Source organism: Neophocaena asiaeorientalis, unplaced genomic scaffold (assembly GCF_003031525.2).
Source record: "Neophocaena asiaeorientalis asiaeorientalis breed wild unplaced genomic scaffold, Neophocaena_asiaeorientalis_V1.1 scaffold294, whole genome shotgun sequence".
Classification (NCBI taxonomy): domain Eukaryota; kingdom Metazoa; phylum Chordata; class Mammalia; order Artiodactyla; family Phocoenidae; genus Neophocaena; species Neophocaena asiaeorientalis.
The window spans coordinates 1904583-1929100 of record NW_020173945.1 but is presented as its reverse complement, the minus strand read 5'-3'; the positions used below and the strand labels follow the sequence as shown (position 1 = coordinate 1929100).

The following is a 24518-nucleotide window of genomic DNA, read 5'->3' as shown; positions in this document are numbered from 1 at the left end:
CCCCGGGGGAGCCTGGAGCCCTGAGCTCCACGCACTCAGAAGTCTCCCACCCTCATGCTGCCACTCAGTGGGGACGAGTCATGACTCCCCCACAGCCGAGGCAGAGAAACTGACGCCAACACCCCTCCGCAGGGCAGTCAGAGCCCTCGGCAACGGGACGCCCCGGCCGTTCCAGCGTCCCCTCCTCACACCCACTCCTTCTCTCTGCTCTGCTCATATCCTGCCCCCGCTGCCTCTGACGACTGCCTGCTCATATCTCCAAGTCCAGAGGGACTGAACAGCCCAGTGGAATCCACCGTTCCCAGCCCAGTGGAATCCACCGTTCCTCCAGGGGTACAGGGCCCTTTCAACGCACCTCCACTGCAACACCCACCCACCAGTACTGGAGGGCAGGGGTAGGGGCCTCCCTCAAAGTCTGAGGCCAGCCTGGGTGGCAGGCATCTATCTTCTGTCTCCCCAAGCCCCTGACAGAATCCCCAGGGCGCGTCCACACGGGATGAGTGTATGACAGTTACAAGCCAACTGAGTCTGGTAAGAAATAATGCCCAAACCAAGTATCTTACTGATTCATCCACAAGCTTGGAGAAACTTAGCTTTGAGCAACTTCCCTCTATTCGTGTGTGAGTTTCTCTTTCTGAACCCACAGGGAATCGGGTTTTCATCACCGCTGTTGAACTTTTAAAGAAAATAAACAACCTTTAGGTGAAATGAATCACTAAATCAGGTATCACCCCAGCTCCTGGATTATGGATACACAGAGGACACACTCAGTCGTAAAACGAACTTCCACTCTTGGAAATAACATTATGTTTGCAGGCTAGTTTACAGTGTATAAAGCGCTTCATTGTATATTACTTTGTATCACCGTTCTGCAGCCCTCCTGACCAAGGGAAGGATTAGGTTAAATTGCTCTGCAGATTTATATTTAAATTATGGATTTTGTATTTCAGTCATGTCATTTATTTCAGCATTTTGTACACACCATACTGCCATCCACCTACATTGGCCAAAGTGTCAGGGGGTCTGCCTTACTTATCAAAGACGGATGACGGTAAATCCCAACGCAGGCAACCAGATATTCCAAAGTGTGCCAAGAGTGCCAATGACACTATGATATCTGAGGAGTCAAATGAAAAGCGTGTATGCCCCCACCTGACCTAGTAAATTAATAATCGTAATTGGCTGAGTCTGTCGTGAACCAGGTCGGATGCAATCCTCACAGGGCCCTGTGCACCCAAGTGAGGTAAATTAGCTTTCAGAGCACCAGGTCTGTGTCAGTAAATTACCTGCTTCTGGGGAGCTGGCTGGGCCCCCGTGGGTGCCGCGCAGAGCCGATTTGCCACACGGGTGAGCAGAGTCTTCTCAGACGCTGGTGCTCACGGGCCCCTCTGTGGTCATGGAGTAAACAGGATCCCTTGTGGACACGGCGCCATGGGGTGAGCTCTCCCCGCATCCCGGGACGAGGGCACAGCCGCCCCTTTCTCTCCCTGCCAGTCTCTCTAAAGTTTCGGCCTGGTCACCCATCTTGTTTCCTCCAGGAAAGCAGACGACGGCTGGGTGGCCGACCACCCGGCTGTGAACGGTGTCAAACCTTCCGGAGATGCCACGAGTGAGCAGCGTCGGGCGGCTTTCTTCCTGCGGATGCCACACCATCCACCCACCTCCCCACGCCCGGGTCGACCCCAGGTACCAGACCACGCAGGTCAGCGCCTGCAGCAGGCTGGCCGAGGGGATTCACTCCGGAGGATCCTTTCACTTAATTGACAATTGCTGCTTTCTACTCAACCGAGAATCAGACAAGAATCAAACACATGTATGGCTTCAAAACGGCTCACAGGTGACGGCAGAGCGCTGGGGACAGTGCTACCCAGGCCGCTCTGCCTCTGATGCCCTGGGAGGGGCTTTCCTGTGGCTTCAGTGGCTGCAGAAAAGGCCCTGCTGTCACTGGCTGGCTGTCTGCCCCAGAGGTGGCCAAAGTCCATCAGGGTTCAAGGTCAAAGTTAAGACCTTAAAAAAAGCCACATGAAACCAACAAGGCCCTACTGTATAGCACAGAGAATTCTACTCAATATTCTGTGATGACCTACAGGAGAAAAGAATCTAAAAAAGAATGAATATATGTATACGTATAACTGAATCACTTTGCTGTACACCTGACACTAACACAACACTGTAGATCAGCCATACTCCAATAAAATTTAAAAATTAAAATAAATAAAATAAAATGCTTCCAACCACTCAGGTGAACAAATCAAAAAGTCACACGAAGACACTTTGTGTTTGGTGTCTCCCTGGAGCATCCCAGAATTAAACAGCTGAGCCGGGTCTCCAGCAGCACCTCAGGCCCAAGTTCCGAGAAGGTGCCTGGGTTGGACCAGGCAGAGGAAGAGCCAAGCGGAACGGGTGGCCCCTGAGTGCCTGTCACAGCTCGGGTCCCCGCACACACCTCTCTGCCTGTGTTTCTTCAAGGTCAACGGAGACTTGTTTCTCTCAAAATAGCAACCAGTGGACGAAATACAAAGAAAACTTCTGAACGCAGGAAGCAAGCAGACGCAGTGCTTCGCCCATGAATCTCTAAAAGCTGGCTGTGAGTCCTGCCAGCACTTACATCTTTAAGAAACAAGCCACCAGGCAAGCGGCACCCCAGCCGGGCCTGTCAGGCCCGTGCGGGCCCTGCTGGGGGTGTCCACGGGGACAGCGAGGGGTCTTCGTTGCGGCCGGATTTACAGGCAGGCCCCGTGCTCTTCTGCAATCTCCCCTGCTGCCCAACCGGGAACGCTCACCCCTTAGGGCCCAGCTGTGAACGTGGGACGGGTGTCAACAGCCGGATAAACACCATCAGTCTGTCTGAAGCGGGGAAGACCCCCAGACAGAAGCGTAATAAAGCAGACAGTAGTTTCCACTCTTTTTCATTCTTGGCAATCCCACGAGACAACATTTAGGGAGGCGTTTGCTTGTTTCTTGTTTGTCCTCACAAATAAAACATACATACAGGTATTTTCAATTGTGTAAGCGAGACAAGATAAACTGACCAAGATTTAAAAAATTCAAACGTTCACACTCTAGTGTCAGTTACTAGGTGTGAGGCGATGAGGCCCTGAGGTCTGTTTTCCCCGCGTGAACACCGGGGGGGGGCAGGACGAGCCCCGGGAAGGGAGACGCCGGGCTGAGGCTGAGTATCTGGACCATAATATAGAGATGAAAAAATGCGGAAGGGAAAGAAAGAAGAAAGAGCACACAGCTGCCGTCCCCCAAACAGACCTCCCATCTGCCACCCACGATTTGCATGTCACCTTCTCCGGGCTCATTTGTACTTCATTTACTGCCAGTGACTTAACAAGATTTATGCAAATGACACCATAGGAGCTCCCCAACTCCCACCGCCGCCAAGCGAGCAGGCATGTGCAATTCTCCACAGCAGCGAGAAATTAACACGTGACGAGCCCACTCGCTGCCCAGCCGGGCCTCTGGCCTTTTCTTTCTCTTGCTTTGCTTTTTAATTTTTATTCGAATAGACCTTTTTGAGGAGGAGAAGGAAGGAGACGGAGAAGCAGCGGCAGAAGCAGAACGCTTTGAACCAAACCTCCACTAAGACCTCAGAAAGGACGAAAAGGCAAGGTGGGCCCAGGTCCACCTCAGGAAATGAAGTTACTTTGCAGAAAATAAGTCATAGCCTTGACGAGAAAGCTTTCACTGGGGAAGGAGGGAAGAGAGGACCACTGCCTGCCGTGCACGGGCAGCTCCCACGCTGGGGGAAGAAGCCTCTGTCTCACAACGGACGGACGAGCTGTAAAGCGTGAGCCAAACAAGGTTAAAATAACCAACAGGAACATGTCTGATCTGTAAAAACACGAGTCAGGCTGCAGAGCGCGTTGCAGATGGCCTCACCCGCGCCCTAAACCGCCCCGGACAAGACGCCTGCGCGGAGGGGAAGACAGACCCCATGATGATCACAAATCCTGGCCCGTCCCGAAGCCACCCCCAGCCCAGCCCCGCCCCACCGGGAGGTCCCTGAGGTTCAGGACAACTTCTCTGTTGTTAGGCAAAGGGCCCGTGAGCTGGGGTTCAGGGCCCCAACACACACACCAAGTCCTGGACGCGGGCTGAGTGTGGGGACAAGTGCTCGGATGCTGGTGGGAAGGGCAGGCTATCGGGACAGGATTGAAGGGACCCCGTGTAGCCCCGGACAGATGCCTGAGGACCCATGTCCCTGGAGAAGCGCGTTGCCGCAGGCCCATCTCAGAAGGTTCCTCTCCACAAGCAGGAGGTATTTCTGTCTGAGGTCAGGGGTCACATGTTTAACTTAAAACACGTAACTTTGCTTCTTAAGCTTTCTGAAGGCTTTTTGCCAACAGGCAGTGTACGGCACACGGCCGTGGGGATATGGGGGCCGGGGTCCGAATACTGGCCCCTCAGCTTCTGAAGATGCCTGGTCTGGGAAGCTTGCCCTATGCGGGTTTAATTTAAAAATAAGGATAACACGGCTACCCGAACCGCGCAATGTTGAGGGTTCAGTGATATGCTAGATGAAAACAGCGTAACGAATACGAAGCAGTCACTTAGTTGTTCCAGATCTGTAGTGTCTAGAACATTCCGGCAGGTACTGCCCCACTGGGCTCCGTCCTCTGTAATCCTCTTGCTTCACTTCTACCGGTTGAAGTCATCACTGGGAGGGTTAGGAATCTAGACTACCTCTAACGGTCTCGGTTCCTTTATAAAAATACACATAAATCTGTATGGCAGCGTGCAAACCCACGTCAGTCCGTGTGACCCACAGCAAGGCTCCGACGACAGTGTCCTGAGCAAGACCGATCTGAAAGTCCGGTTTGGCTGGAATCTAAAAATTCTCGCTGGCATCTCCACATCCAGTGTCCCAAGTGAGTCGGTATCGTCCGGAGCCCATTTCACAGATGAGGATTCTGAGGCCGGGCACAGAGTCCGCGGGACTCGGACAGGCCAGGTGAGGTTTCCGGGAGGCGTCTGGTCTGTGGCCACACGCGGGGGGCAGCTATGAGGGACACGAGCTACGTGCACTGCCTGTGTCACGATTCTCCAGAAAACCAGACCGTGATTTAGAGTCCGACTGGATTATTTGGAACATACACGACTGAAAGCTTCCAAGGAGTGGGTAATACAAACTTTACGCCACACGGTCAAGCCCCATCGGCACCCATACTGAAAGCCTGGCCTGTAAGGCGAGCGCCTCCACAGAGGAGCCTGGGGGTCTGCCTGGCTGGCGGGGAGGCCAACGCTCCCACCCGAACCCACAGGACACGTGACTTAAGGCAACAGTCTAGTATTGAGTTCTAATATTCCCAAAAGGAAATGTCCCGGGACCAATATTTTAAGTGAGAGGAAAAGAGTTGAATGCTCTTCCTAATTCTAGTTGAAACAGCATCGACATAATGAAAATTACACATTAAAATTACCTTATGTGGAGAGTTAGGTTTACAAATAAATGCACAAAGAATAAACAACTGTGTCCTTGCATCTCTACAGCAAAGAAGTTGTTTAAGAGCCTTCAAAAACACACTCACAGACACAGAGAACAGACTTGTGGTTGCCAAGGGGGGCGGGGACGGGGCAGGGATGGATTGGGACTTTGGGATTAGCAGATGCAAACTATTATATATAGGATGGATAAACAACAACAGGTCCTACTGTATAGCACAGGGAACAATATTCAAAATCCTGTGATAAACCATGATGGAAAAGAATATGAAAGAACATATATATATATATATGTATAACTGAATCACTTTGCTGTACAGTAGAAATTAAACACAGCATTGTAAGTCAACTATACTTCAATAAAATTTTTTTTTAAAAATGCAAAAGTCAGGGCTTCCCTGGTGGCGCAGTGGTTGAGAACCTGCCTGCCAATGCAGGGGACACGGGTTCGAGCCCTGGTCTGGCAGGATCCCACATGCCGCGGAGCAACTGGGCCCATGAGCCACAACTACTGAGCCTGCGCGTCTGGAGCCTGTGCTCCGCAACGAGAGGCCGCGACAGTGAGAGGCCCCCGCGCACCGCGGTGAAGAGTGGCCCCCACTTGCCACAACTAGAGAAAGCCCTCGCACAGAAACGAAGACCCAACACAGCAAAGATAAATAAGTAAATTAATAAACTCCCACTCCCAACATCTAAAAAAAAAAAAAAGGGAGAACAGCAAAGAGGAGGAAAGAGGACTCTCCTCCGTGGTTCTCCACGCCAGCCCACACACTGGCCGCTCAGCGTCTGAACACATCTTACGAAAACCTCGTGGACTTCCTGCTGTGGTCTCTTCCACCTCTGGTCTCACCTCGTGGACTTCCTGACGCTGGGGCCCGATCTAACCTGTCCCTCCCCACACCTCTGTGCAGAAGTTGTCCGGCCCCCAGCTAAAGCTGTATTCCTACTGTTTCAAACGGATTACACTCAACTGTGGGAAGACTCTAGCCCTTTTCAAGGGTGGTCAGTGCCAACACGAGTTCCTACAGGATTGGTGAAACTGTCTAAGTACCCGGAGAAGAGGCAAAGCTGTTATCCTGCCCACAGATTCCCTTCCTCTGAAGCAGAATGCACTCTAAATCAACTGGCCTTCTTTAACAAACTAAAAGGTGGCATTTCCAGAAGCCATGGTGCTGGGCTGAACACTTATTTTTATTTTCCTGGGAACTGCCGCAGCCAAATAGGTCCGATGAATTCCCGTTTTACTTGAGACATAAAGTAATTTGGTACCCGGCTTCTGGGCTAATGAAAAACGATTCCAGGCTAGCAACATAGGCCAAAACAAATGCCTGCATTCGAGTCCTGTTGTGTAATGAGGAAGTTTAATTAAGGCCCCGCATTACAGCTGTAAATGTTCCCTTATATAATAAGGTCTAAATGAAACTGAACCTAATCAAAGTTACAATTCCTTCATTAGCAAATTACAAACAAGAGTGCACAGCTGACACACCGGCTATGATTATCACAACTAATTGCCTCGTTGTTACAAACCAGCCTGAAACAGTGTTCAGATGTCCGTCTGCGCAAGCAAATTAGGGCCACGTCGGGCTACTCCTGTGATCACAAGGGGCTCTTGTATGGCAATCTGATTTACCCCTGTCGACTGGCGGCCAGCGGCCCAATCAAAGCCGAGCTACAAAGGCAGCCTTTGAAGCCAGTGCAGCCTCCAAACACACTCCATATGCAGGCGGGCAGACTGCACTTCATTAGATCTGTTGTCACATTTCCCTCTTCTTATTCTAATGATCCTATTTTAATACACACAGGAACCTCTTCTAATCGATGTCAAGTGAGTGACTTCTACACTCATCAACAGAGCACATCAAACAAACCCTGGCGCACGAGCCAGCACCACAGTGAGCAGAGAGCCGGGGTGTATCTCCAGCTACAGGGACAGGAAGGGGGAAGCAGCATACCTGTTTAATTGGGATGGCTCGACCGCTCCCGATGCTGTCCGCCCGGCTCTCCAGGCCTTTTTTCTCTTTGTCTGGGTCACTCCCTTTCCGAGACTGCAAAGTAAAAATAAAGTTAGCATTTGCGGAAGGGCTGCGGTTCACAGATCGTGGAGGTGAGCCCCCATCTGCATGGTTTCTGCAAAACACACGACCGGAAGCCCTGGATGAGCTATGTGTGTACCCACGTGCGCACACACAGCCCAGGAGCAGACTGCTGGGGCGTCCGTCTCCACCGAGCCATGACGTTACAGGGAGTTTTCTAAACTTTTCTTCCTCCTTTTCCACTGCAAAATTATCTTTTAATTCTTTTGTAAAGAGTTCAAAATTCAATTACTAGAAACCAGTGGACCATACAGGAAAGTAACGCCCAACGGGAAAACACATTCTAAAGCTGCAGTTAATCCAGCCGAGGAGGAGAGGATTCCTCGCTGCTTGTTTGGGAAACCTATGACATAAATGTATATATTTAATTAACATCTGAAGGATTTAAAAAATTCTATTAACGTTTCGGCTGTGCGATTCAAAGGGACACCCTTAATTTGTATCAAGGTGCCATTAATGTTCCTTTTGATTGCTTCTGGATAGCTAGAAAAGAGCAAATTCAAAGTTAAAACTAGTTTAAGATACCATAAAAAATAACAAAGGGAAAAAAGTTGAAAATACCTTTTGGGGCAAAACAGTACTCTGGGGAAAAATGAGTGGCTTTGTTTGCCAAGTTCCTGAACAGTTTCCCCGGCCGTACTGCTGGTGTACGTGCGCTGCCCAGGAGCGGGCAATCGGCGGGGAGGGCGGCAGTGGTCGCCCCAGTTTGGAAGCCACAACTCCAGCACACGGTGACTTGGGGACACTGAAGGAGCACCACAGCTAAGTCTCCATCTCTCGGTGACATGAGAAAGTGTGAGCACAATGATTTTCTGACAGATTTATTTTATTATGAGAGAAAAGATCTGAGATTCGTCCTCCTTAATAACTGCTGACAAGTGACAACTCCACTCCATTACTTTTCAACGGGAACATTACTCACGCAATATTGAAAACGGAGAAACATTTTCATGTGCTTTTCAAATCTGGGATGATATATGAAATGAACAGACTTTGTGGTGTCCAGGGCAGCAGTGAGAAGCTAATGAAATCCAGTTTTAAAGGGCGTGAGATGGAGCCGCTGATTTTTTTTTTTTTTTTAAATATTAAAGGGGGCGATGTCGTAGGGCATAAGGGAGAAAAGTCCCCATGATGTAAACCCGGATCTGGGACTGCAAGGGGCACAAGGACTCCTTAGAAGACAGGCTTCTTGGATGATGCTAAGAAGCCAACATTTATTTACTGAACACCTACTAAGTGCCAGGCCCCGTGTGCTTTTTTTCTTTAGGATGCTAGAGGCCTGGAATGAAGTACCAGGAAACGAAACAAGCAACCAATAGAAAGTTTCAGAAGAACATAAAACATGACGTTTAACCTTTGGGCTAGGAAAGAAATAGAGATTTATCAATTCCTTGTCGTGAATTTTAGTTAAGAGTTGCGGGCTCACTTTTCTCTTTAATTAACTCTCTTTAATAATCTGTGGTAAGAGCTACATAACAGCCTTAAATTCTCTTTTCCCTACATCTCAGTTCATAAGAAAGCTGGAATTTCAGGTTACTATTTGTAAAGTGAGATTCAAAGCTCATGGCGATGACTTTTAAAATTGTTTTAAATCAACAGAGACCATTAATGGTACTTTCAGAATTCTATGAATTCTAAATTTCTAAATCTGGGAATCTATCTTCATTATTCTCTATTAACCAGAATAATTAACAAAACAAACACTAAAAAAAATCAACGTCTTCCTCAAGGCAGCACATCTGTCCTCACAGCCACTCTGTCGTCAGAGCAGAATTTCCAGATTCCACACAAAGCAGGTTATGAACTAAGCTCCGTGTTTGATCACACTCCCTGAGATGAAGGAGGTCGAAACTGATGTAAGACTTCACTGACAAAATGCAACAGAAATTCCCTACGGCTCCAACACGTTGGTGGAGAGAGTCATAGAACTAAAATTTCAAGACAGACCAGTGGTTATTTGTTAGGCAAAAGGGTTTGCTGTATCGCTGTCTTACAGTGACTTTTGGTACAACAGGCTGTGATATACATCATAAAACTGAAATCCAACAACGCAACTAAAACAAACCCGTTGGACATAAGACACCGCAGCACGTACAAATTCCCAGTAAGGTTCCTGATGTTTTTGCCAACTCTGAGACTACATCAGCCACGTCCTTACGTTCCAGCTGAAATGGCTCCGTGAAATCATCAGATCCGAAGTCTCTCTGGGTACCGCTGCCTGGGTCAGGAGTGAGTGTGCAAGGCATCCAGCCTGACACACAACCAGAAACCTAACGGCAGTTTATCACACCCATCACAGAAGGTCGGGGGGAGCCGGAAATGGGACCGTGTAGCCTCCGCAAACAGTGAACACAGGAAAGAAAGGCTAGGATAACTCTCATTACCATCTCCTTCTTTAGAGGAATGTTTAACTTTCCCCCAGGCGATAAAAGAAGCCGTGAAGGGGCACCCCATCAGCTGCCTGCTTCCAAGGACAGGCAGCATCGCTGACAGGAGCCCTCACTATTAAACAGAAACCTGCTTTCCCCTTTTTAACTGATGAGTAAGTCGAAGGCTGCTGGAACACATATAATAGGATCCACGCTCCCCTTCTCTACAGAAGACAAAATACCATTCAAAAAGGTCTATTTAGACTATCAATTTTGCTGCCTTATTTTTACAGAGCGTCTCTATGAGCTGGGCTATGCCTTTTTCACAATCTTAGGTTACTGGGTATGCTTGGCTCTGTTTCGGGGTGTCGGCATTATATGGTAAGCTTTAAAAAATACCATGTAAGTGACACCACGATTATAAGGCTTGAAAACAGGCAAAGCAACGTACAATTGTGGACACGTACTAGAATGAGTTTAAGACGTGGATACAGATAATAGACACCAAATCCAAGTGAATGCCGATCCCTGGACCAGGGGTCAGGGGGATGTATTCTGGAGGGGCACGGTTTATCTGTGACTGGGTTATTTCTAGAAGAAGTAACCACTGCAGCGGCAGAAAAATGCTTGTATTTGCTGAGTTGCACGGTGAGTACATGCATGTGTTTTTTTAAATTCCTACATGTTTGAAAATATTTCCTAATAAAACATCTGAACCACACGTAAACAGGGCTACTAAACTAATCATCCTAAGTACCAATATTACAGAACCAGGAAGTGCATGGAGATAGCCTTTGAATATTTTTCTCAAAGAAAGAAGCAAGATGGGATATAATTTAGCTTTTTTACCAGTGAAGTACCGTTCCTACCGCCAATATAACACATAATTTGCTACTACAGGAGAGACTTTTTCAAGTCTGTACTGTTTTGTCAAAGGTGCGTGTGATTTATTTTTGCTAAAGATTTTTGCTTATTTCTGCACATGTGTATATGCCAACAGAAACATCTGGGACTGAAGAATGTTAGCCCAGAGCGGTACATTTACAGGTCATCAGATCCGAAGTTTATACAATTCATAAGCATGTTATTTGAAAAATGGCGTGTGTACTACTTAATTACCTCTGGCCTCTTTATGAGGGTCTAATAAACGAGGACAACGCTCCCTCATCTGGGCATTACTGTCCCAGCCTGCGTGGACTTTTATTCACTAGGATTGTTTGGCATATGGTACTTCTGTCCTCCTAATACAAGCTTTTCAATAAACACACTTTTGCCAATTTAAGCCAGTAACTACCAATAATCGCCAGGGATGAAGAGTCTATGAAATTTTACATATTTAAGAATAGATGCAAACAGGTAACAAGGAGAATTTAGTTTCCTAAGTGGCTACAATTTCAAAATTAATTTGCTTCTTGTCATTCCTTGGATGACACTGACATCTAGTGGAGCTGACACTTCTAAGATCTTCAACCTACAACACCCACCCGGCACCACCACCATCACCATCATCGTCTTGTTCAATGTCAAATCCAGTAATGACGAAGACACAGGAGCTCAGCCGTCTTTTCCTTGAACGCCGTGATGCAAACCCGCCGTGAGGTTAGCTTCTTCCACGACCTGATTCCTGTTCCCGCTAATGACAGCCGAGCAGCCGGATTCGATTTCTAAAAGGGTGTATCTACTCTCAGACCATTTTCCAGCACTTAAAGAGATCAAGCACTGATCCCGCACAGGGTCACAGGCAGGCCCCCGCATCACTAGCTACGTTAATTATGACACAACAAATGAGGATGAGTTCTTATTGGCTCCGGCACTGCCCCACCCGGCCTGGACAGCTGCGCCCCTGGCCTCTGCCCGGGTGCCTGGACGCGGCGGCGATGCATACGTGTGCGCCGCTCCAGCAGCGGGGAGGGTGCCCCTTGCTCCCGTCTCCGCGCTCCTCCTGCCAGGCAGAGCCCCCCGGTCTCTAATCCGCTTCCTCTTGAACGTGGGTTAGCTCCCATAACACTATCCCTGATAGAAAACAGAACCCAGCTGCGCAGACAGCAGAGGGGAAGGGAACGTTTATTACCCTAGTTCCCGTTCCTTTGCTTCTCCCTGCCTTAAACTTGTCTCCTTTGTCAGTTACCCAGTGGGCGGGGTCTGGGACACTATTTTCCAGCACATCCCAACCCCAGGGCTGCCCTTACAAAGGGTGGGGGTGGGCACGTGTCAGAGCAGACCCATTTTTTTTTTTTTTAATGGTACGCGGGCCTGTCACTGCTGTGGCCTCTCCCGTTGCGGAGCACAGGCTCCGGACGCGCAGGCTCAGCGGCCATGGCTCACGGGCCCAGCCGCTCCGCGGCATGTGGGATCTTCCCGGACCGGGGCACGAACCCGCGTCCCCTGCATCGGCAGGCGGACTCTCAACCACCGCGCCACCACGAAAGCCCAGAGCAGCCCCATTTTAAAGAGACTTCCTGGTTCTCACCTCTCACCTTGAACAGAAACCAAAGCCAGGGACAAGGAAAGGTGACCCTTAGAAGGTGTGAGCATGGGTGTTCCCTCTTCCCACCACACCCGAGAAGGCCCCTCCCTGCTACGCTGGTGCCCTGCTCACGGCCCAGTCTCTCTGCATCTTCGGCAATGGGCATCTCAGGTCCACTGAGCCATGAGTCAGTGCACAGCCTGTTCTGTGAGGTGACACCTTCTCACCTGGAAGACCCCACCTGGGCAGACAGAAGTGTTACAGGTGTTGGATAAGCCACACGTGCTGCTTAGGTGACGGCATGTCTGAAGAAATTCCACAGTAAAGCATCTCATTCATGTACAGATTTACGCATATCAGATATTCACCTGTATTTTGCAGACACCTAATTGCCTCCCTCCCAATCTATTACACAGCCCTACAACTTCTTTTTTTTTTTTTAATTAATTTATTTTTGGCTGCATTGGGTCTTCGCTGCCAAGCGCAGGCTTGCTCTAGTTGCGGCGAACGGGGGCTACTTTTGTTGAGGTGCGCGGGCTTCTCACTGCGGTGGCTTCTCTTGTTGCGGAGCACAGGCTCTTGGTGCGCAGTCTTCAGCAGTTGTGGCTCACCGGCTCTAGAGCACAGGCTCAGTAGCTGTGGTGCATGGGCTTAGCTGCTCCACGGCATGTGGGATCTTCCCGGACCAGGGCTCGAACCCGTGTTCCCTGCACTGGCAGGCGGGTTCTTAACCACTGCGCCACCAGGGAAGCCCTCTACAACTACTTTTGCTTATGCGTTAAGAGAAGTCATTCCGTAACATTAGTGGTGGTGAGATAAAAATGAAAGCAAGGCCACAAAGACTCTTCGCCCCTACAGGGAATCTTCTTAGCAGCCTCACCACAACTACGGTTGTTTCCAGCTCAGAGAGGTTAAGTAAGTTGCCCAAGGTCAAGCAGCTGCTGGCAGTGCAGGACAGGGTCTGAGCCCGTCTGATCCTCACTCTGGCCCTCCAACAGCAGCATCTGGCAGACCTCACATGGCACAGGGCAGAGAGCAAAGGGAAGGGGAGAGTTGTGAGGAGGGGGTGTTCGCTGTTGGCAATAGACCTTGGCACTAGAGACTTATCTGATGGGAAAACTGTTATGAACGTGGTGGGAAAGGGATGGGGCATCTATCGTACTTGGTAGCCTCGTTTACCATCAAGAACGCCATCTTCAGGGAATTCCCCGGCGGTCCAGTGGTTAGGACTCCGCACTCTCACTGCCGAGGGCCCGGGTTCAATCCCTGGTCGGGGAACTGAGATCCCACAAGCCTTGCAGTGCCGCCAAAGGAAAAAAAAAAAACAACAAGGAAGAAAGAACGCCATCTCCAAGTAAGGGCAGTGGGTCAGATAAGAGACTTGCGGCCACCCCTGCAGAATCTTCCTTCAGTTTAAGCCAGGAAATACTGAACTCCTTTGCATCTAAGTCAGCAATAATCAACCAAGAGGAGAAGTCAAGTGGTTTACAACAGGGCACCCTGACACTGGCGGCTGGAGACCTCTTTGTTGTGGGGCTGGCCCGTGCCTCGCAGGATGTTTAGCAGCTCCATGGTTGCTACACAGACTAGATGCCTGCAGGACCACGCCCACTCCCACCCCCGAGCTGAGACAATTCACACTTTCTCCAGAAATGGCCGAATTTCTGGGAGTGCAAAACCGCCTGGCTGAGAACCCCTGCTCTGAAACCATTCACTTGTAATGCACAGACCCAGTCCCGGGAGGGAAAGTGTTCTTCTCAAATCAAATGACTCCAGTCACACGGCAGTAGGAGCTCTGCCTGGAGTTCTGTGGCCCCGAGTTCTGGGCTCCACTGCAAAGCCTTCCATGATTGATTGGTAATGTCTGCTGTGTGTCCTCTGTAGTTCAGGGGTTCTCTGCGTCCCAACTGCCCAGGGAACTTTGAAAAACTACATACGCCTGGGCCCCACGCACAGATTCTGAGTTCGTAAACCTGAGCCCTGAGAGCTGATGTAGAGTTTTAAAATGCTCCGCAGATGGTTCTGAAGAAAAGTCCAAGCGGACTGGCTTCTGTCTGTGAGCTGCTAAAGACCCTGAGCTAAGTCCTCAGTGCTCCAGCCCGAGGAGAAGGGGATCTGTGCACTGATACGGCTTTATACACCTCATCTGAAAGGCCTGATGCACACGTCTGGGGAATTCTGGCAGTCTGTCACCTCCATGTATCTAATGTGACAAGTCTTCAGCTAGAGACCAAGAAAGTCACAGGATAACAGAGACCTTTATACAAACCCCTTGCTCTTCATTTCTGACACACGTCAGGACCCCCTGCAACTGAGGAAGTCCCGCTTTGCTCTACACCTGCGTCGGGGCATCCTATAATTTTCTGAGACTTCCACAGAACTCAGCACTCTTCTCGTTAATTTGGTTTGGATGCTACACCTGTCGTTGAGCCACCTGGCGGCCAGAGGACCGCTAGGTGAGCAGGAACCACGCTCCGATTCCCCCCCACCCCACCCCCCGGGGGGACACTCACGGTGAAGAGGTTGGACCGGCGCTTGGACTGCTTGCGGACGGGCGTGGGCGTGTTGGCCGCGGGCGGTACGTCGATACGCAGCTCCTTTTGGCTGGTGCTGGGCGTGGACGGGACAGAGGAGGAATAGTCGCTCAGACTCCCGCCTCCGTTACTTGTCTGTAATGATTGAAAGCCAAGGTTTTGTTAGGACACGCTCCAGGAGTCTAACCCGCCACCTGCGTGGGGTCATAACCCACAAGCCAGCAAGTTGCATGGAGGCGCGGCCTGGCCGGTGGCATCAGCAGCAAGCAGGCACCGTTTCCTCCTAGAAAAGACCGATCAGCTCAGCGCGTTTTGTCTAAGGAAAGTGACTTAAGACAGAGAAGTCTCTTTCGTTTGATCTTATACACTACCAAGTGTAAAACAGATACTAGTGGGAAGCAGCCGCAGAGCACAGGGAGATCAGCTCGGTGCTTTGTGAGCACCTAGAGGGGTGGGATAGGGCGGGTGGGAGGGAGCCACAAGAGGGAGGGGATATGGGGATATATGTATACGTACAGCTGATTCACTTTGTTATACAGCAGCAACTAACACAGCAATGTAAAGCAATTATACTCCAGTAAAGATGTTAAAAAATCTGAGAGTTAAAATGTCATTATTTTCTATTTCCTCTGAAAAGGGAAGGGGTTGGTTGAACGAAGTGGTTTCTACAGTCCCTTCGCTGCTCCAGATTAGAAGGAGAAAGAGTGCAATTCTGCCCAGTAGAACCAAAACTCACACTTTGAAAATGACCTCTTGAAGGGATACATTGGGAGACTGGGATTGACATTTACACACTACTATATATAAAATGGATAATTAATAAGGACCTCCTGTACAGCACAGGGAACTCTGCTCAGTACTCTGTAATGGCCTATATGGGAAAAGAATCTAAAAAAGAGCGGATACATGTATATGTGTAACTGATTCACTTTACTGTACACCTGAAACTAACACAACATTGTAAACCAAGTAGACTCCAATAAAAATTCATTTAAAAAAAAAAAGAAGCAAATGACCTCTTGGAAATGTGAAAGCTTCTGGAAGATTTTTCAAGATTCAGAGAGAATTACAGATGCCTGCGTGGGATTTAACGTCCTTGAGCGTGCCTTCACAGGACCCCGCTGTAAACGCACTTCTCGACTCTTCACGCTACCAAAAGCACGATACCAAACCTTCTCACTGCCTCTCTTTAAAGAGTGCCAATATAACACCCGCCTAAGAAATGTTAACCAAAGACACACGGGCAGGCAAAAATAAGCCAACAGTTCCTTACTGGGTTTTTGGTTAGGTTCTTCAAAGTGATAGTTATATTGTTTGTTCCCAAGTAAACAGCAAAATGTTGCAATGGAAAGATACTAGTTTCCACAGGGCCTACGGGAGACGGGAGTTATAACTGAGGGCTGCTACCATATTGAAGCATATTGTAGGATTAGCCACTGAGATTCACCCACAACTGCCCAACCTACAAGCAGACGAGAATGAGGACCAACGTGGGGTCATTTAATAAACTAAGATCCCAGATGCCGTGGGGGCAACTAAGCCCGCGCGGCACTACACAGAGCCCGTGTGCTGCAACTAAGACCTGACGCGACCAAAAAAAAAAAAAAAAAAAAAAAAAAATCAACAGCAGAGATGGCAGTACACACCCCGCACCTCCACTCCAGCCAGCATGCCTCATAACACAGGCAGCGTGAAGAAAGGGAATATTAAAGAATGATTCCCATAAAAACCACTTGGCCACAGCAGTTTCTGAAGGAGATGTTAAGTCAATTACCGACATGCTGTTATTTATAAAGTTGAAAAGAAAAAAACAAATCACCTTGGAGCTGGCTGAGAACACTATTTGGCAGGTGTGTCCTCCTGGGTTCTGACCTGCTTTTCAGTCCAACCTCTCACGGGACCAACATACCTGGCTGATGTGCACGGCAGACACCTGTGCGGAACAGACAGATGAGTGGCTCGGAGAGTTGGGTAGGGACTTGCAGGGCCCGATGGACAGCTGCTGCTTCTTCCTCGTGGCAACAATCTTCTGGGCAACTAGTGGACAGGAAGACAGAAGAAGTCTACGTGAGGCTGGCTTCCAAACAGAGGGAATGTGGTGGAGACCGAGGGCTGTCTCCGTTATCCACTATTCCTTTCATCCGTGGTAAAGAATTCCTGATTTTTAGTTGGGCACAGGACTACCAGAATAGATATGACATTTCCTGGAGCTTCCTCCGGTCCATCCCCTTGCACCCCAGCTAAATGTGGCCATGCAAGCAAGCTCTGGCCAATGGGATGGCAGCAGGAGGGTCACATGGCGGTACCCAGGAAACATCCTTGAGAGAGCTGCCCCGGCCCATTTCTTCCTTATGTCTTTTTCCTTCTTGCTATGTAAAAAGCACATATGTTGGCTGTAGCTCTGGAAGCGATCTTGCAGAAGGAAGCCACACTTGGTGGGACACAAGCCCCTTCTAGGGGCTAGGCCTCTGGCTCGGCAGCCTTGCGCAAACCTCAGACGCTTTATAGGGAAAACACAAAAAGACACACCTATCTTGTTTAAATTATTCTAATAATAGGACTTTTCCCCCAGTTACTTGCAGCAAAAATAATCCTAAATAAGACAGGGTAATTTAAACCAAACCCTCTGGAAAATCAAAAATCTATTTTTTTTGCATAGCCTAAAGAATTACTCTTAACTCTACAGGCTACCGCATAGAATTATATTCGAGGACATGTAATTATGTCAAAGACTTTTTTAATTTAAATATACGGCTATACACATTGGGAGTTTATCTTAATCAATACAAATCTAAATTCAACCAGCCATAACTTCTTTTGGCAAATAGGCTGGCTGATACAGCATATTGGATTTAACTGGAAAGGAAGCCAACAATTAGAAAACTCTTCCTACACCAATAGGTGTCACTACACGAGAATAACTATAGCTTTTATGTGAATAGATGTGTGTCTTTGGGGAATAGCTGTAATTAAGTTCAATGATATTCAATCCTTATCTTTGTCCAGAGAGGTTGCTGATTTAAAAAATACCCACGCAAAGGAAAACACACCACCGTCCCCAGCAATAGCTTATGTTACAGAAGGAGCACACACAGTGTCCGCAGATGATTTCTTCTCCAGATGAACATAATTTTAAGAAGGAACTGGTTTGTCCACAGCTTATGGCTTTCATGTAAATGAATGATAGTATAAATATGATTAAGTGAAAATGCAATATATAAAAAATGGCTCACAGAGATGAAGAAGCAGCTTCATTAGTTACATCCCACCTCCGATAGGCCTCTTACCATCCTGAAAGGATGATATCAATTAATTTATCCTCCCGTAGTGTACTGATCATAACCTTCACCAGCTAATCACGTTTAAATTACAGAGGAATATCGCAACACTCTGTCATTTCAAAACCATTGGCGTATCGATCTGGGGTCTTTGAAGACGCACATTAGAATATTTTAAAAATCATTATGTGAACTCAAAACTAAAACCTAAGATCAGATTCCAACAGCCACAAAACGTGTGTCTTATAGGTGAACTGAAATCCCCAAACCAAAAGTAAATTAACTTAGAATCATGATTGTTTGGGTGACTGCCAATTTACTTCTATTTTTTTCCTTTTTTTTTCTGAAAAAGAGCAAAAGGTGTTTTCTTGTGTTCAACTACTCCTGGCCTCAGAGTCACTGTTCAGTCGGATGACCATACTGACTTTCACCTTAAATCTCATAGAAAAAACACAAACGTCAGAATTAAACAGGGTGAAGCTGTTGGGAGAACTTTGTAGACATTTTCTATAAGTGTTTTCTACTCTAAGGGGAGATTTGAGAAACTTTCTAAGACAAGTCAAATACGTTATTAAAATCCATTTTATGAAACTCCAAATGCAAATCCATGTTCCCTCCTTCCCACGTGGAGGCTGGAAAGAGCAAGTTCATGGGCAGAGAGAACCTTTTCCCATTAAACCCTCTCACAGAACAGGGCTGTGCGAAGCGTGACCCACACGTCAAGTACTATGGTTCTTCTGTCCACCGAATTACTGCTTGGCCACATTTATTAAAAAAAAACCCAAAGTCACAGCTGCTAATAACTGGTAGCATTCTTTTAAATTTAACTAGAACCTTCAACCCTATTTGTTGTATTTCCCCATAATTTTTATGTCTACACACACATGGAAGAAAAGAAATGAGTTACAAATATTTTGTTCTAAAATACATAGACTGCTTTAGGAGTTACAGGATCACCCATAAAAGTGGGGGTAGTATCTGACTTAAGAAGGAAAAGGAGATAAGGCGACTGTTTTGTAAGGCTGGGCCACCTTCTCCTCCACAGTGGAAAGCCCCTGGCCCACTGCAGGCCACAGGGCCGGGCTGGGCTGTGTGAGTGGAAGGGCCCCCCGCCCCGATAACAACTCAAGGGAAACGGGATGCCAGGGGCAGGGAGGCAGTGTTCTCTTGTAACTATAATCATCAACTTTTCCTGAGATTTGGAACATTTAAATGTCAGGAGACTTAGAACATGAATAGTACTTACATCCCAGATTACACTGGCTGGGAAACTTTTATAATCACTGAGTTTCTGTCTGCATTGGATCATTCCACAAATGAATACGTCACGTATTTTACATAAACACATGCAATGCACGAATGAGAAAACAGAAACACAATCACTTGAGATTCCTTAAAAGAATCTGGACTCTATCATCGAGGTGTGATGTTTCCTATTTTGGTGACTTGCTTTCCTATAAAGTTGCCCGAGGCGCTAAGCCTAAGTCTGAAATGCTGCCGTTGGCAGTGACGGAAAATGTCTGCTCCTTTACCAGACGCCCCGCCAATTTCATTAACCTGATGTGGCAATGCTAGTACTTGGTGTCGTTTTAAAAGTCACTTCCTAGGGGTGTAACGAGCATGATAAATGCGTAACAGTTAACACAGCTGTCGGTTATACACGGAAGTTGTTAGGGGCGTAAACCCCAGGAGTTCTCATCAAAGGTAAAAGACTTCTATTTAATTTTGTATCTATTTTACATAGATATTTTATTATATCTCAGTAAAACTGGAAGGCAAAAAATGTTCAAATACCTTCAAGTATAAATGAATGAATGAATGAATGAATGATGTATACGACTCCCTCCACAATTTTGAAATTTTATTTGGGTAATAGATAAAACATACCCTTTAACGAGCCCCTTCAACCATATCTGTAATTACACTGTAGAAACTTCAAAAGCAAGCCAGCAAACTGCTGGTGCCTGGGAGAGGCACGAGGGGCTCCTGGGGGCTGGCAGTGGCCCCTTCCTGACCTGGGTGACGACTCTGAGATCATTCTTTTTCAGCCGTACCCTTAAGTATACTTTCATAAACGTATTTCCATTCTTCAACTAGAAAGAAGTTTATTTACAAACTTAAGCAACAAGAAAAGCCAGTTATACGTTTACTTTCCCCACAAATTTTAAATTCTCTATTGGACAAATGATAAATGGCATCTTTTAATTAGCATGTAAAGATAAGACTCTCAGATAGCTTGCAAATAAGACCTCATTAAATCCTGGCCTAATGCCCGATTTCTGCTTCTGCTTTGTTTCTCAAATCATTTGCACTGAAGGAGGAGCAGAAAGAACGAATCTGGTCACACCAAGGGAGTCAGGCCCACCTCTCACCAGGTAACTGGGGGTGTCCCCCTCCCCTCCCTCTCCCCCCTCTTCTTTGTCCCTTACATCTGAACGATGGGCCAGCGGTCTGCACTTCCCGTCTACTGAGTCATTTAATCCTCGCGGTTGAGGAAAACAAGGCAGAGGGGGCACCGGCAGCAGAACAGGGGTTAAGACACTCTGTCGGCCCCCATGACGGCCCCAAACACTGCCACCTGGCAAGGAAGCACCCCCCGCCCCGAGACTCTACGGCTCCCAGGACAGGGACTGTGTACCCTTTGGCCCTGTCCCCTCACAGACTCTCCCTTGCTCTGCTGACCACTGCAACCCGGCTTCCGCCTCCATCCCCTTGGCTGGACCTGCCATTGCCAAGGTCGCTGGTGACCAGCTGGAGGCCAGGCGCATCCTTCTTGGCCTCTGGGCCGCCCTAGGCACTGCTGATGGTTCCTCCTCCCATGACGCTGACTTTCCTGTGTTTCCTCTCCTGGCTGGAACCTCTTTCTCAGCCTCCTTCACCGGTTCTTTGAACGTGGCTGCTTCTAGGCTTCCTTCTTTGGCCCTTTTCTCTCCATGCCTATGGCTCCCAAATCTATATGCAGCCTTGCTTTGTGCCCTTCCTACTTCTAGAACCGTGTATCCCATAACCAACGCCACACCTGCCCTTGGACGCACCTCAGTGTCCCAACCTGGGCCTCGCCTCTAACTCTGCACCACCCGAGCCACCCCAGGGCACGGGCAGAGGAGCCAGAATAGATCGATTCTGCCACCGGAATTTCTCTTCAGTTCACCCTCACTGCCAATGCCTTGACGCAAACCTCATCTGCCTGTGGCTGGTTTCTGAAGCAGCTTCCAAAGCTGTCCTCTCCTCACTGCCACTCAAAGGACACACTGCAGGGCGACCTCTGCAAAGGTGACTCTCACGGGCCTTGTCCCGCTCAAAGTTCTACAAACACTCCCGTCACCAGACAGACGTCAGAACCGAAATTTCTCAGCAAAATGGGGCTCTTTCACACTTGAGAGGGGTGGATTCTCCCCTCCTGTTATCACTTCCCATGGATCCCGGCTCCCACGAAGCAGACACTCCTGGCCTCTTCCCAAGCCCTCCAGGGAAGGTCCGACCCACTGACAAGTGACTTAGGTGATGGCCGGCTTGGGACAGGCTGTCCCTTCTCCATCCCTTCGGTCTGGGGCTCCCACGCTGCCTGGAACCACATGGGCAAGTCTGTCTGATTCTGGTTCCCAGAGAAGGAAGCCCAGATAAGCTTCATTTCCCAGGACAGCTTTACTAATAAAAAGTAGTCATCCGATCTTCCAGGGTCTCATTCCTTAATGGGTTCCGAACCCCAGGGAGGACAAGGGTCCCTGCCCAACCGGACATGGCTGCCCTCCAGCCTCGCTGCCGGCCCCCGGGCTCACTGCCCACTTCCGAGCCGGACAGAACCCATTGCAGATGCCACAACGTGTGCTCTCTGAATCCTGCTACACAAATGGCCACCACGGCCCAGACATGCTTCTCCTCCTCTTCGTGGCCAATTCCTTCTCAGAATCCGTATGGCGAGCATCACTTCTCCTAGGCAAGCCTTCCTCTCTAACCATCAGGTTCCTCTATGGAGACCCCGCATCCCAAATACCAAAGGTGCGAACACAACCAGCTCCGTATTTCACCCAGGCCTTGACTGAGAACCACTGCACATTTACGCACACACATACGCACACACGCACACATACACGCACAGTCAGGGCCAGGCTGAAGAGCTGCAATTCTGCTTTTCAGCCCCGAATCCCTAGTGCCTGGTGCATAGGCATTGTGCAATGAGCGATTATGTAATAATCCCAAACCAGACACGTCATCATTCACATCAGGTCCTGGCCTCCTGATCTCTACTTACAGGGCGAGGCCCCAGGACGGGGGTGTCTTTGACACTCCTCTTGCATGGTACCACCTGGCATCGGTAACGTCCACAATTAAGCACTTAAATTAAGCTTTTTAAAATTTCATTAACGATTATGACATTCTTGGTAAAGTCCAATGAGTGTTAGTAATTTAATCAGCAAGATATCTTCTCTGGTTTAAATGATTTACTTGAATTAAGTCAATTAACACAAACGTCTGAAGAGCCACCTATGGGCCCAGAGAAGGAAGGGAAGACAGGGGAAGAGGCATGTGACCTGGTCTCTAGCCTCATGCAGCTCCCAAGCCAGGAGCAAGGCCCTCTGCATCTCACATCAATAGCTCCAAGGTTTCACCAGAGACAGGACCACCGAGAACTGCTCAAGTGCTCCGCTGGGTGGTCCCTGTTGCCCCATCCTTTCTTCACTCCTTATTTACTCGGCTCCTACGACCCAACCTTCTCCCTGTGCAGGTCCTGAAGGAGCAGAGGCTTCTCCATCAGGCAGCAAACTGGCTGCCCTTTCACGTCCCTTTTGCCCCAGTTCACTGAGGCAGAGGAGACTTAACTCATCCACCAGCTTTGCAATGATCTGCTTTTGGACATTCCCCATCGTGACGCCCCATACAACATCAGCTTCCGCTATGTGAGCCCTGCTGTGTGAGCAACACGGCCCCTTCTGGAACGAGCAGAGCTGAGTCCCACGTCCTCGGGCTGCACTGGGGAGCGGGTGACTCTGGGGCCTGGAGAGAAGTGGAGTCTGCAGCTCAGGATGGCACTGTGGAAGCATGTACACCTGACTGATGACGTAGAGTCCCAGTTAGATGCCAAATAGAAACCTGGTGTGAATCAAGCCAAATCAGAGGAAGAGGACGATCCTTCAGCTACTAGGAAAAGCTCTATGTAGCCCACTGGGGCCAATATGGGGTGGCAGCTCTGCGTAAACAACGTCAGATAGGAATTTAAGTATGAATGATAAATCTATTACAGTAATATTTAAAATGTTTATAATAAACACACAATGAAAATCAACTAGCGTGAGACTCGTTTTGCTCCACAGAAATATTTTAAAAGCACAATTTGAGGTTGGGGGTTCATGCCATTGTTCTATTTTTGGTGCTACCACCCAAGCGTAACATTAACTGTCTTTGCATTGAAAGGCTCTCCCATTAGAACCTTGGAGGGCTTACCAGGCAAATCCCCATAAGAAATGAAAACCACCAGGGATTGTAAATTTTCCAGTAACAAATAAAAGGTCCCCTAATGTCTCAACTCAGTTTTAAATTACAGTTGAGTGATCATTAAACTATCTTGTTAATTAAGTAGAAATTAATTACCAAATTATCTAGGTAGTTCTGAACTTGTGACTTAGGAATGAAAAAGAGTTTAAAGTGGAACTTTTCTCAAAGTTAATGAACGTTAAAGGAGGTGTGGTCTGTGTTGTTGGTAATCCTATACCCATCTCCTAGATTTGTTTTCATATGACGTCTTGGGAATAGAGGAAGCTATGCCAGAAAAACCATTAAAATGAACAAGAGAGAGGGAGGTGGGGAGTGGGGAGAAGGGTCTTCTCGAAGCCCTCTTGGGTTGTGTGATGATTAGTGACAATTAGTGAACCACAGGGACCCACAGCCCTGCCTGGCCCACACACCTGCGGAGATCCTGCCAAACTGAGCCGCCAATTGGAAAATACAGTCAGCTCACGTTCCAAGACAATGGGCCAATTCCACGGACCTCCACGTGGCTCGAGATGCTAGACGGGATGCTTCATCTACCTTCCTAGGGTCAACATGTACTTGACATTCAACCAGCACTCACCAACTGGGTCAATGAACGAACAGATGGATCAACAATGGGGACGGGGTGAGGACATGAGGAGAAGTAAGGGTGGAGAAGCAGCTGGAAACACGTTTAAGGATCCCGTATGCAAAGTGTGGATCGTATCCTTAAGGCAACAGGGAGCCGTCAAAGCTATTCATGGGCCAGTGACGAGATCCAGGAGTTGGAAGGACACCTGGTCTGTGTGGTTTGCAAGATGCAGGTGATCTCTACCTGGACAGGTGAGCCAGCA

At 48.4% G+C, this 24518-nt stretch overlaps 1 protein-coding gene across 6 annotated transcripts in view; it reads right to left on the bottom strand.

The window, feature by feature from the left end:
* Positions 1-24518, bottom strand: part of AGAP1 (ArfGAP with GTPase domain, ankyrin repeat and PH domain 1) — a 544600-nt gene that overhangs the window by 262204 nt on the left and 257878 nt on the right. For all 6 annotated transcript variants that reach the window (XM_024752791.1, XM_024752792.1, XM_024752795.1 and 3 more), the window contains exons 7-9: positions 16827-16954; positions 14897-15052; positions 7407-7499 (exon numbers count right to left, since the gene is read on the bottom strand). In XM_024752791.1, coding sequence (XP_024608559.1) covers positions 7407-7499; positions 14897-15052; positions 16827-16954 — 377 coding nt within the window. The remainder of the gene's footprint in view (positions 1-7406; positions 7500-14896; positions 15053-16826; positions 16955-24518) is intronic.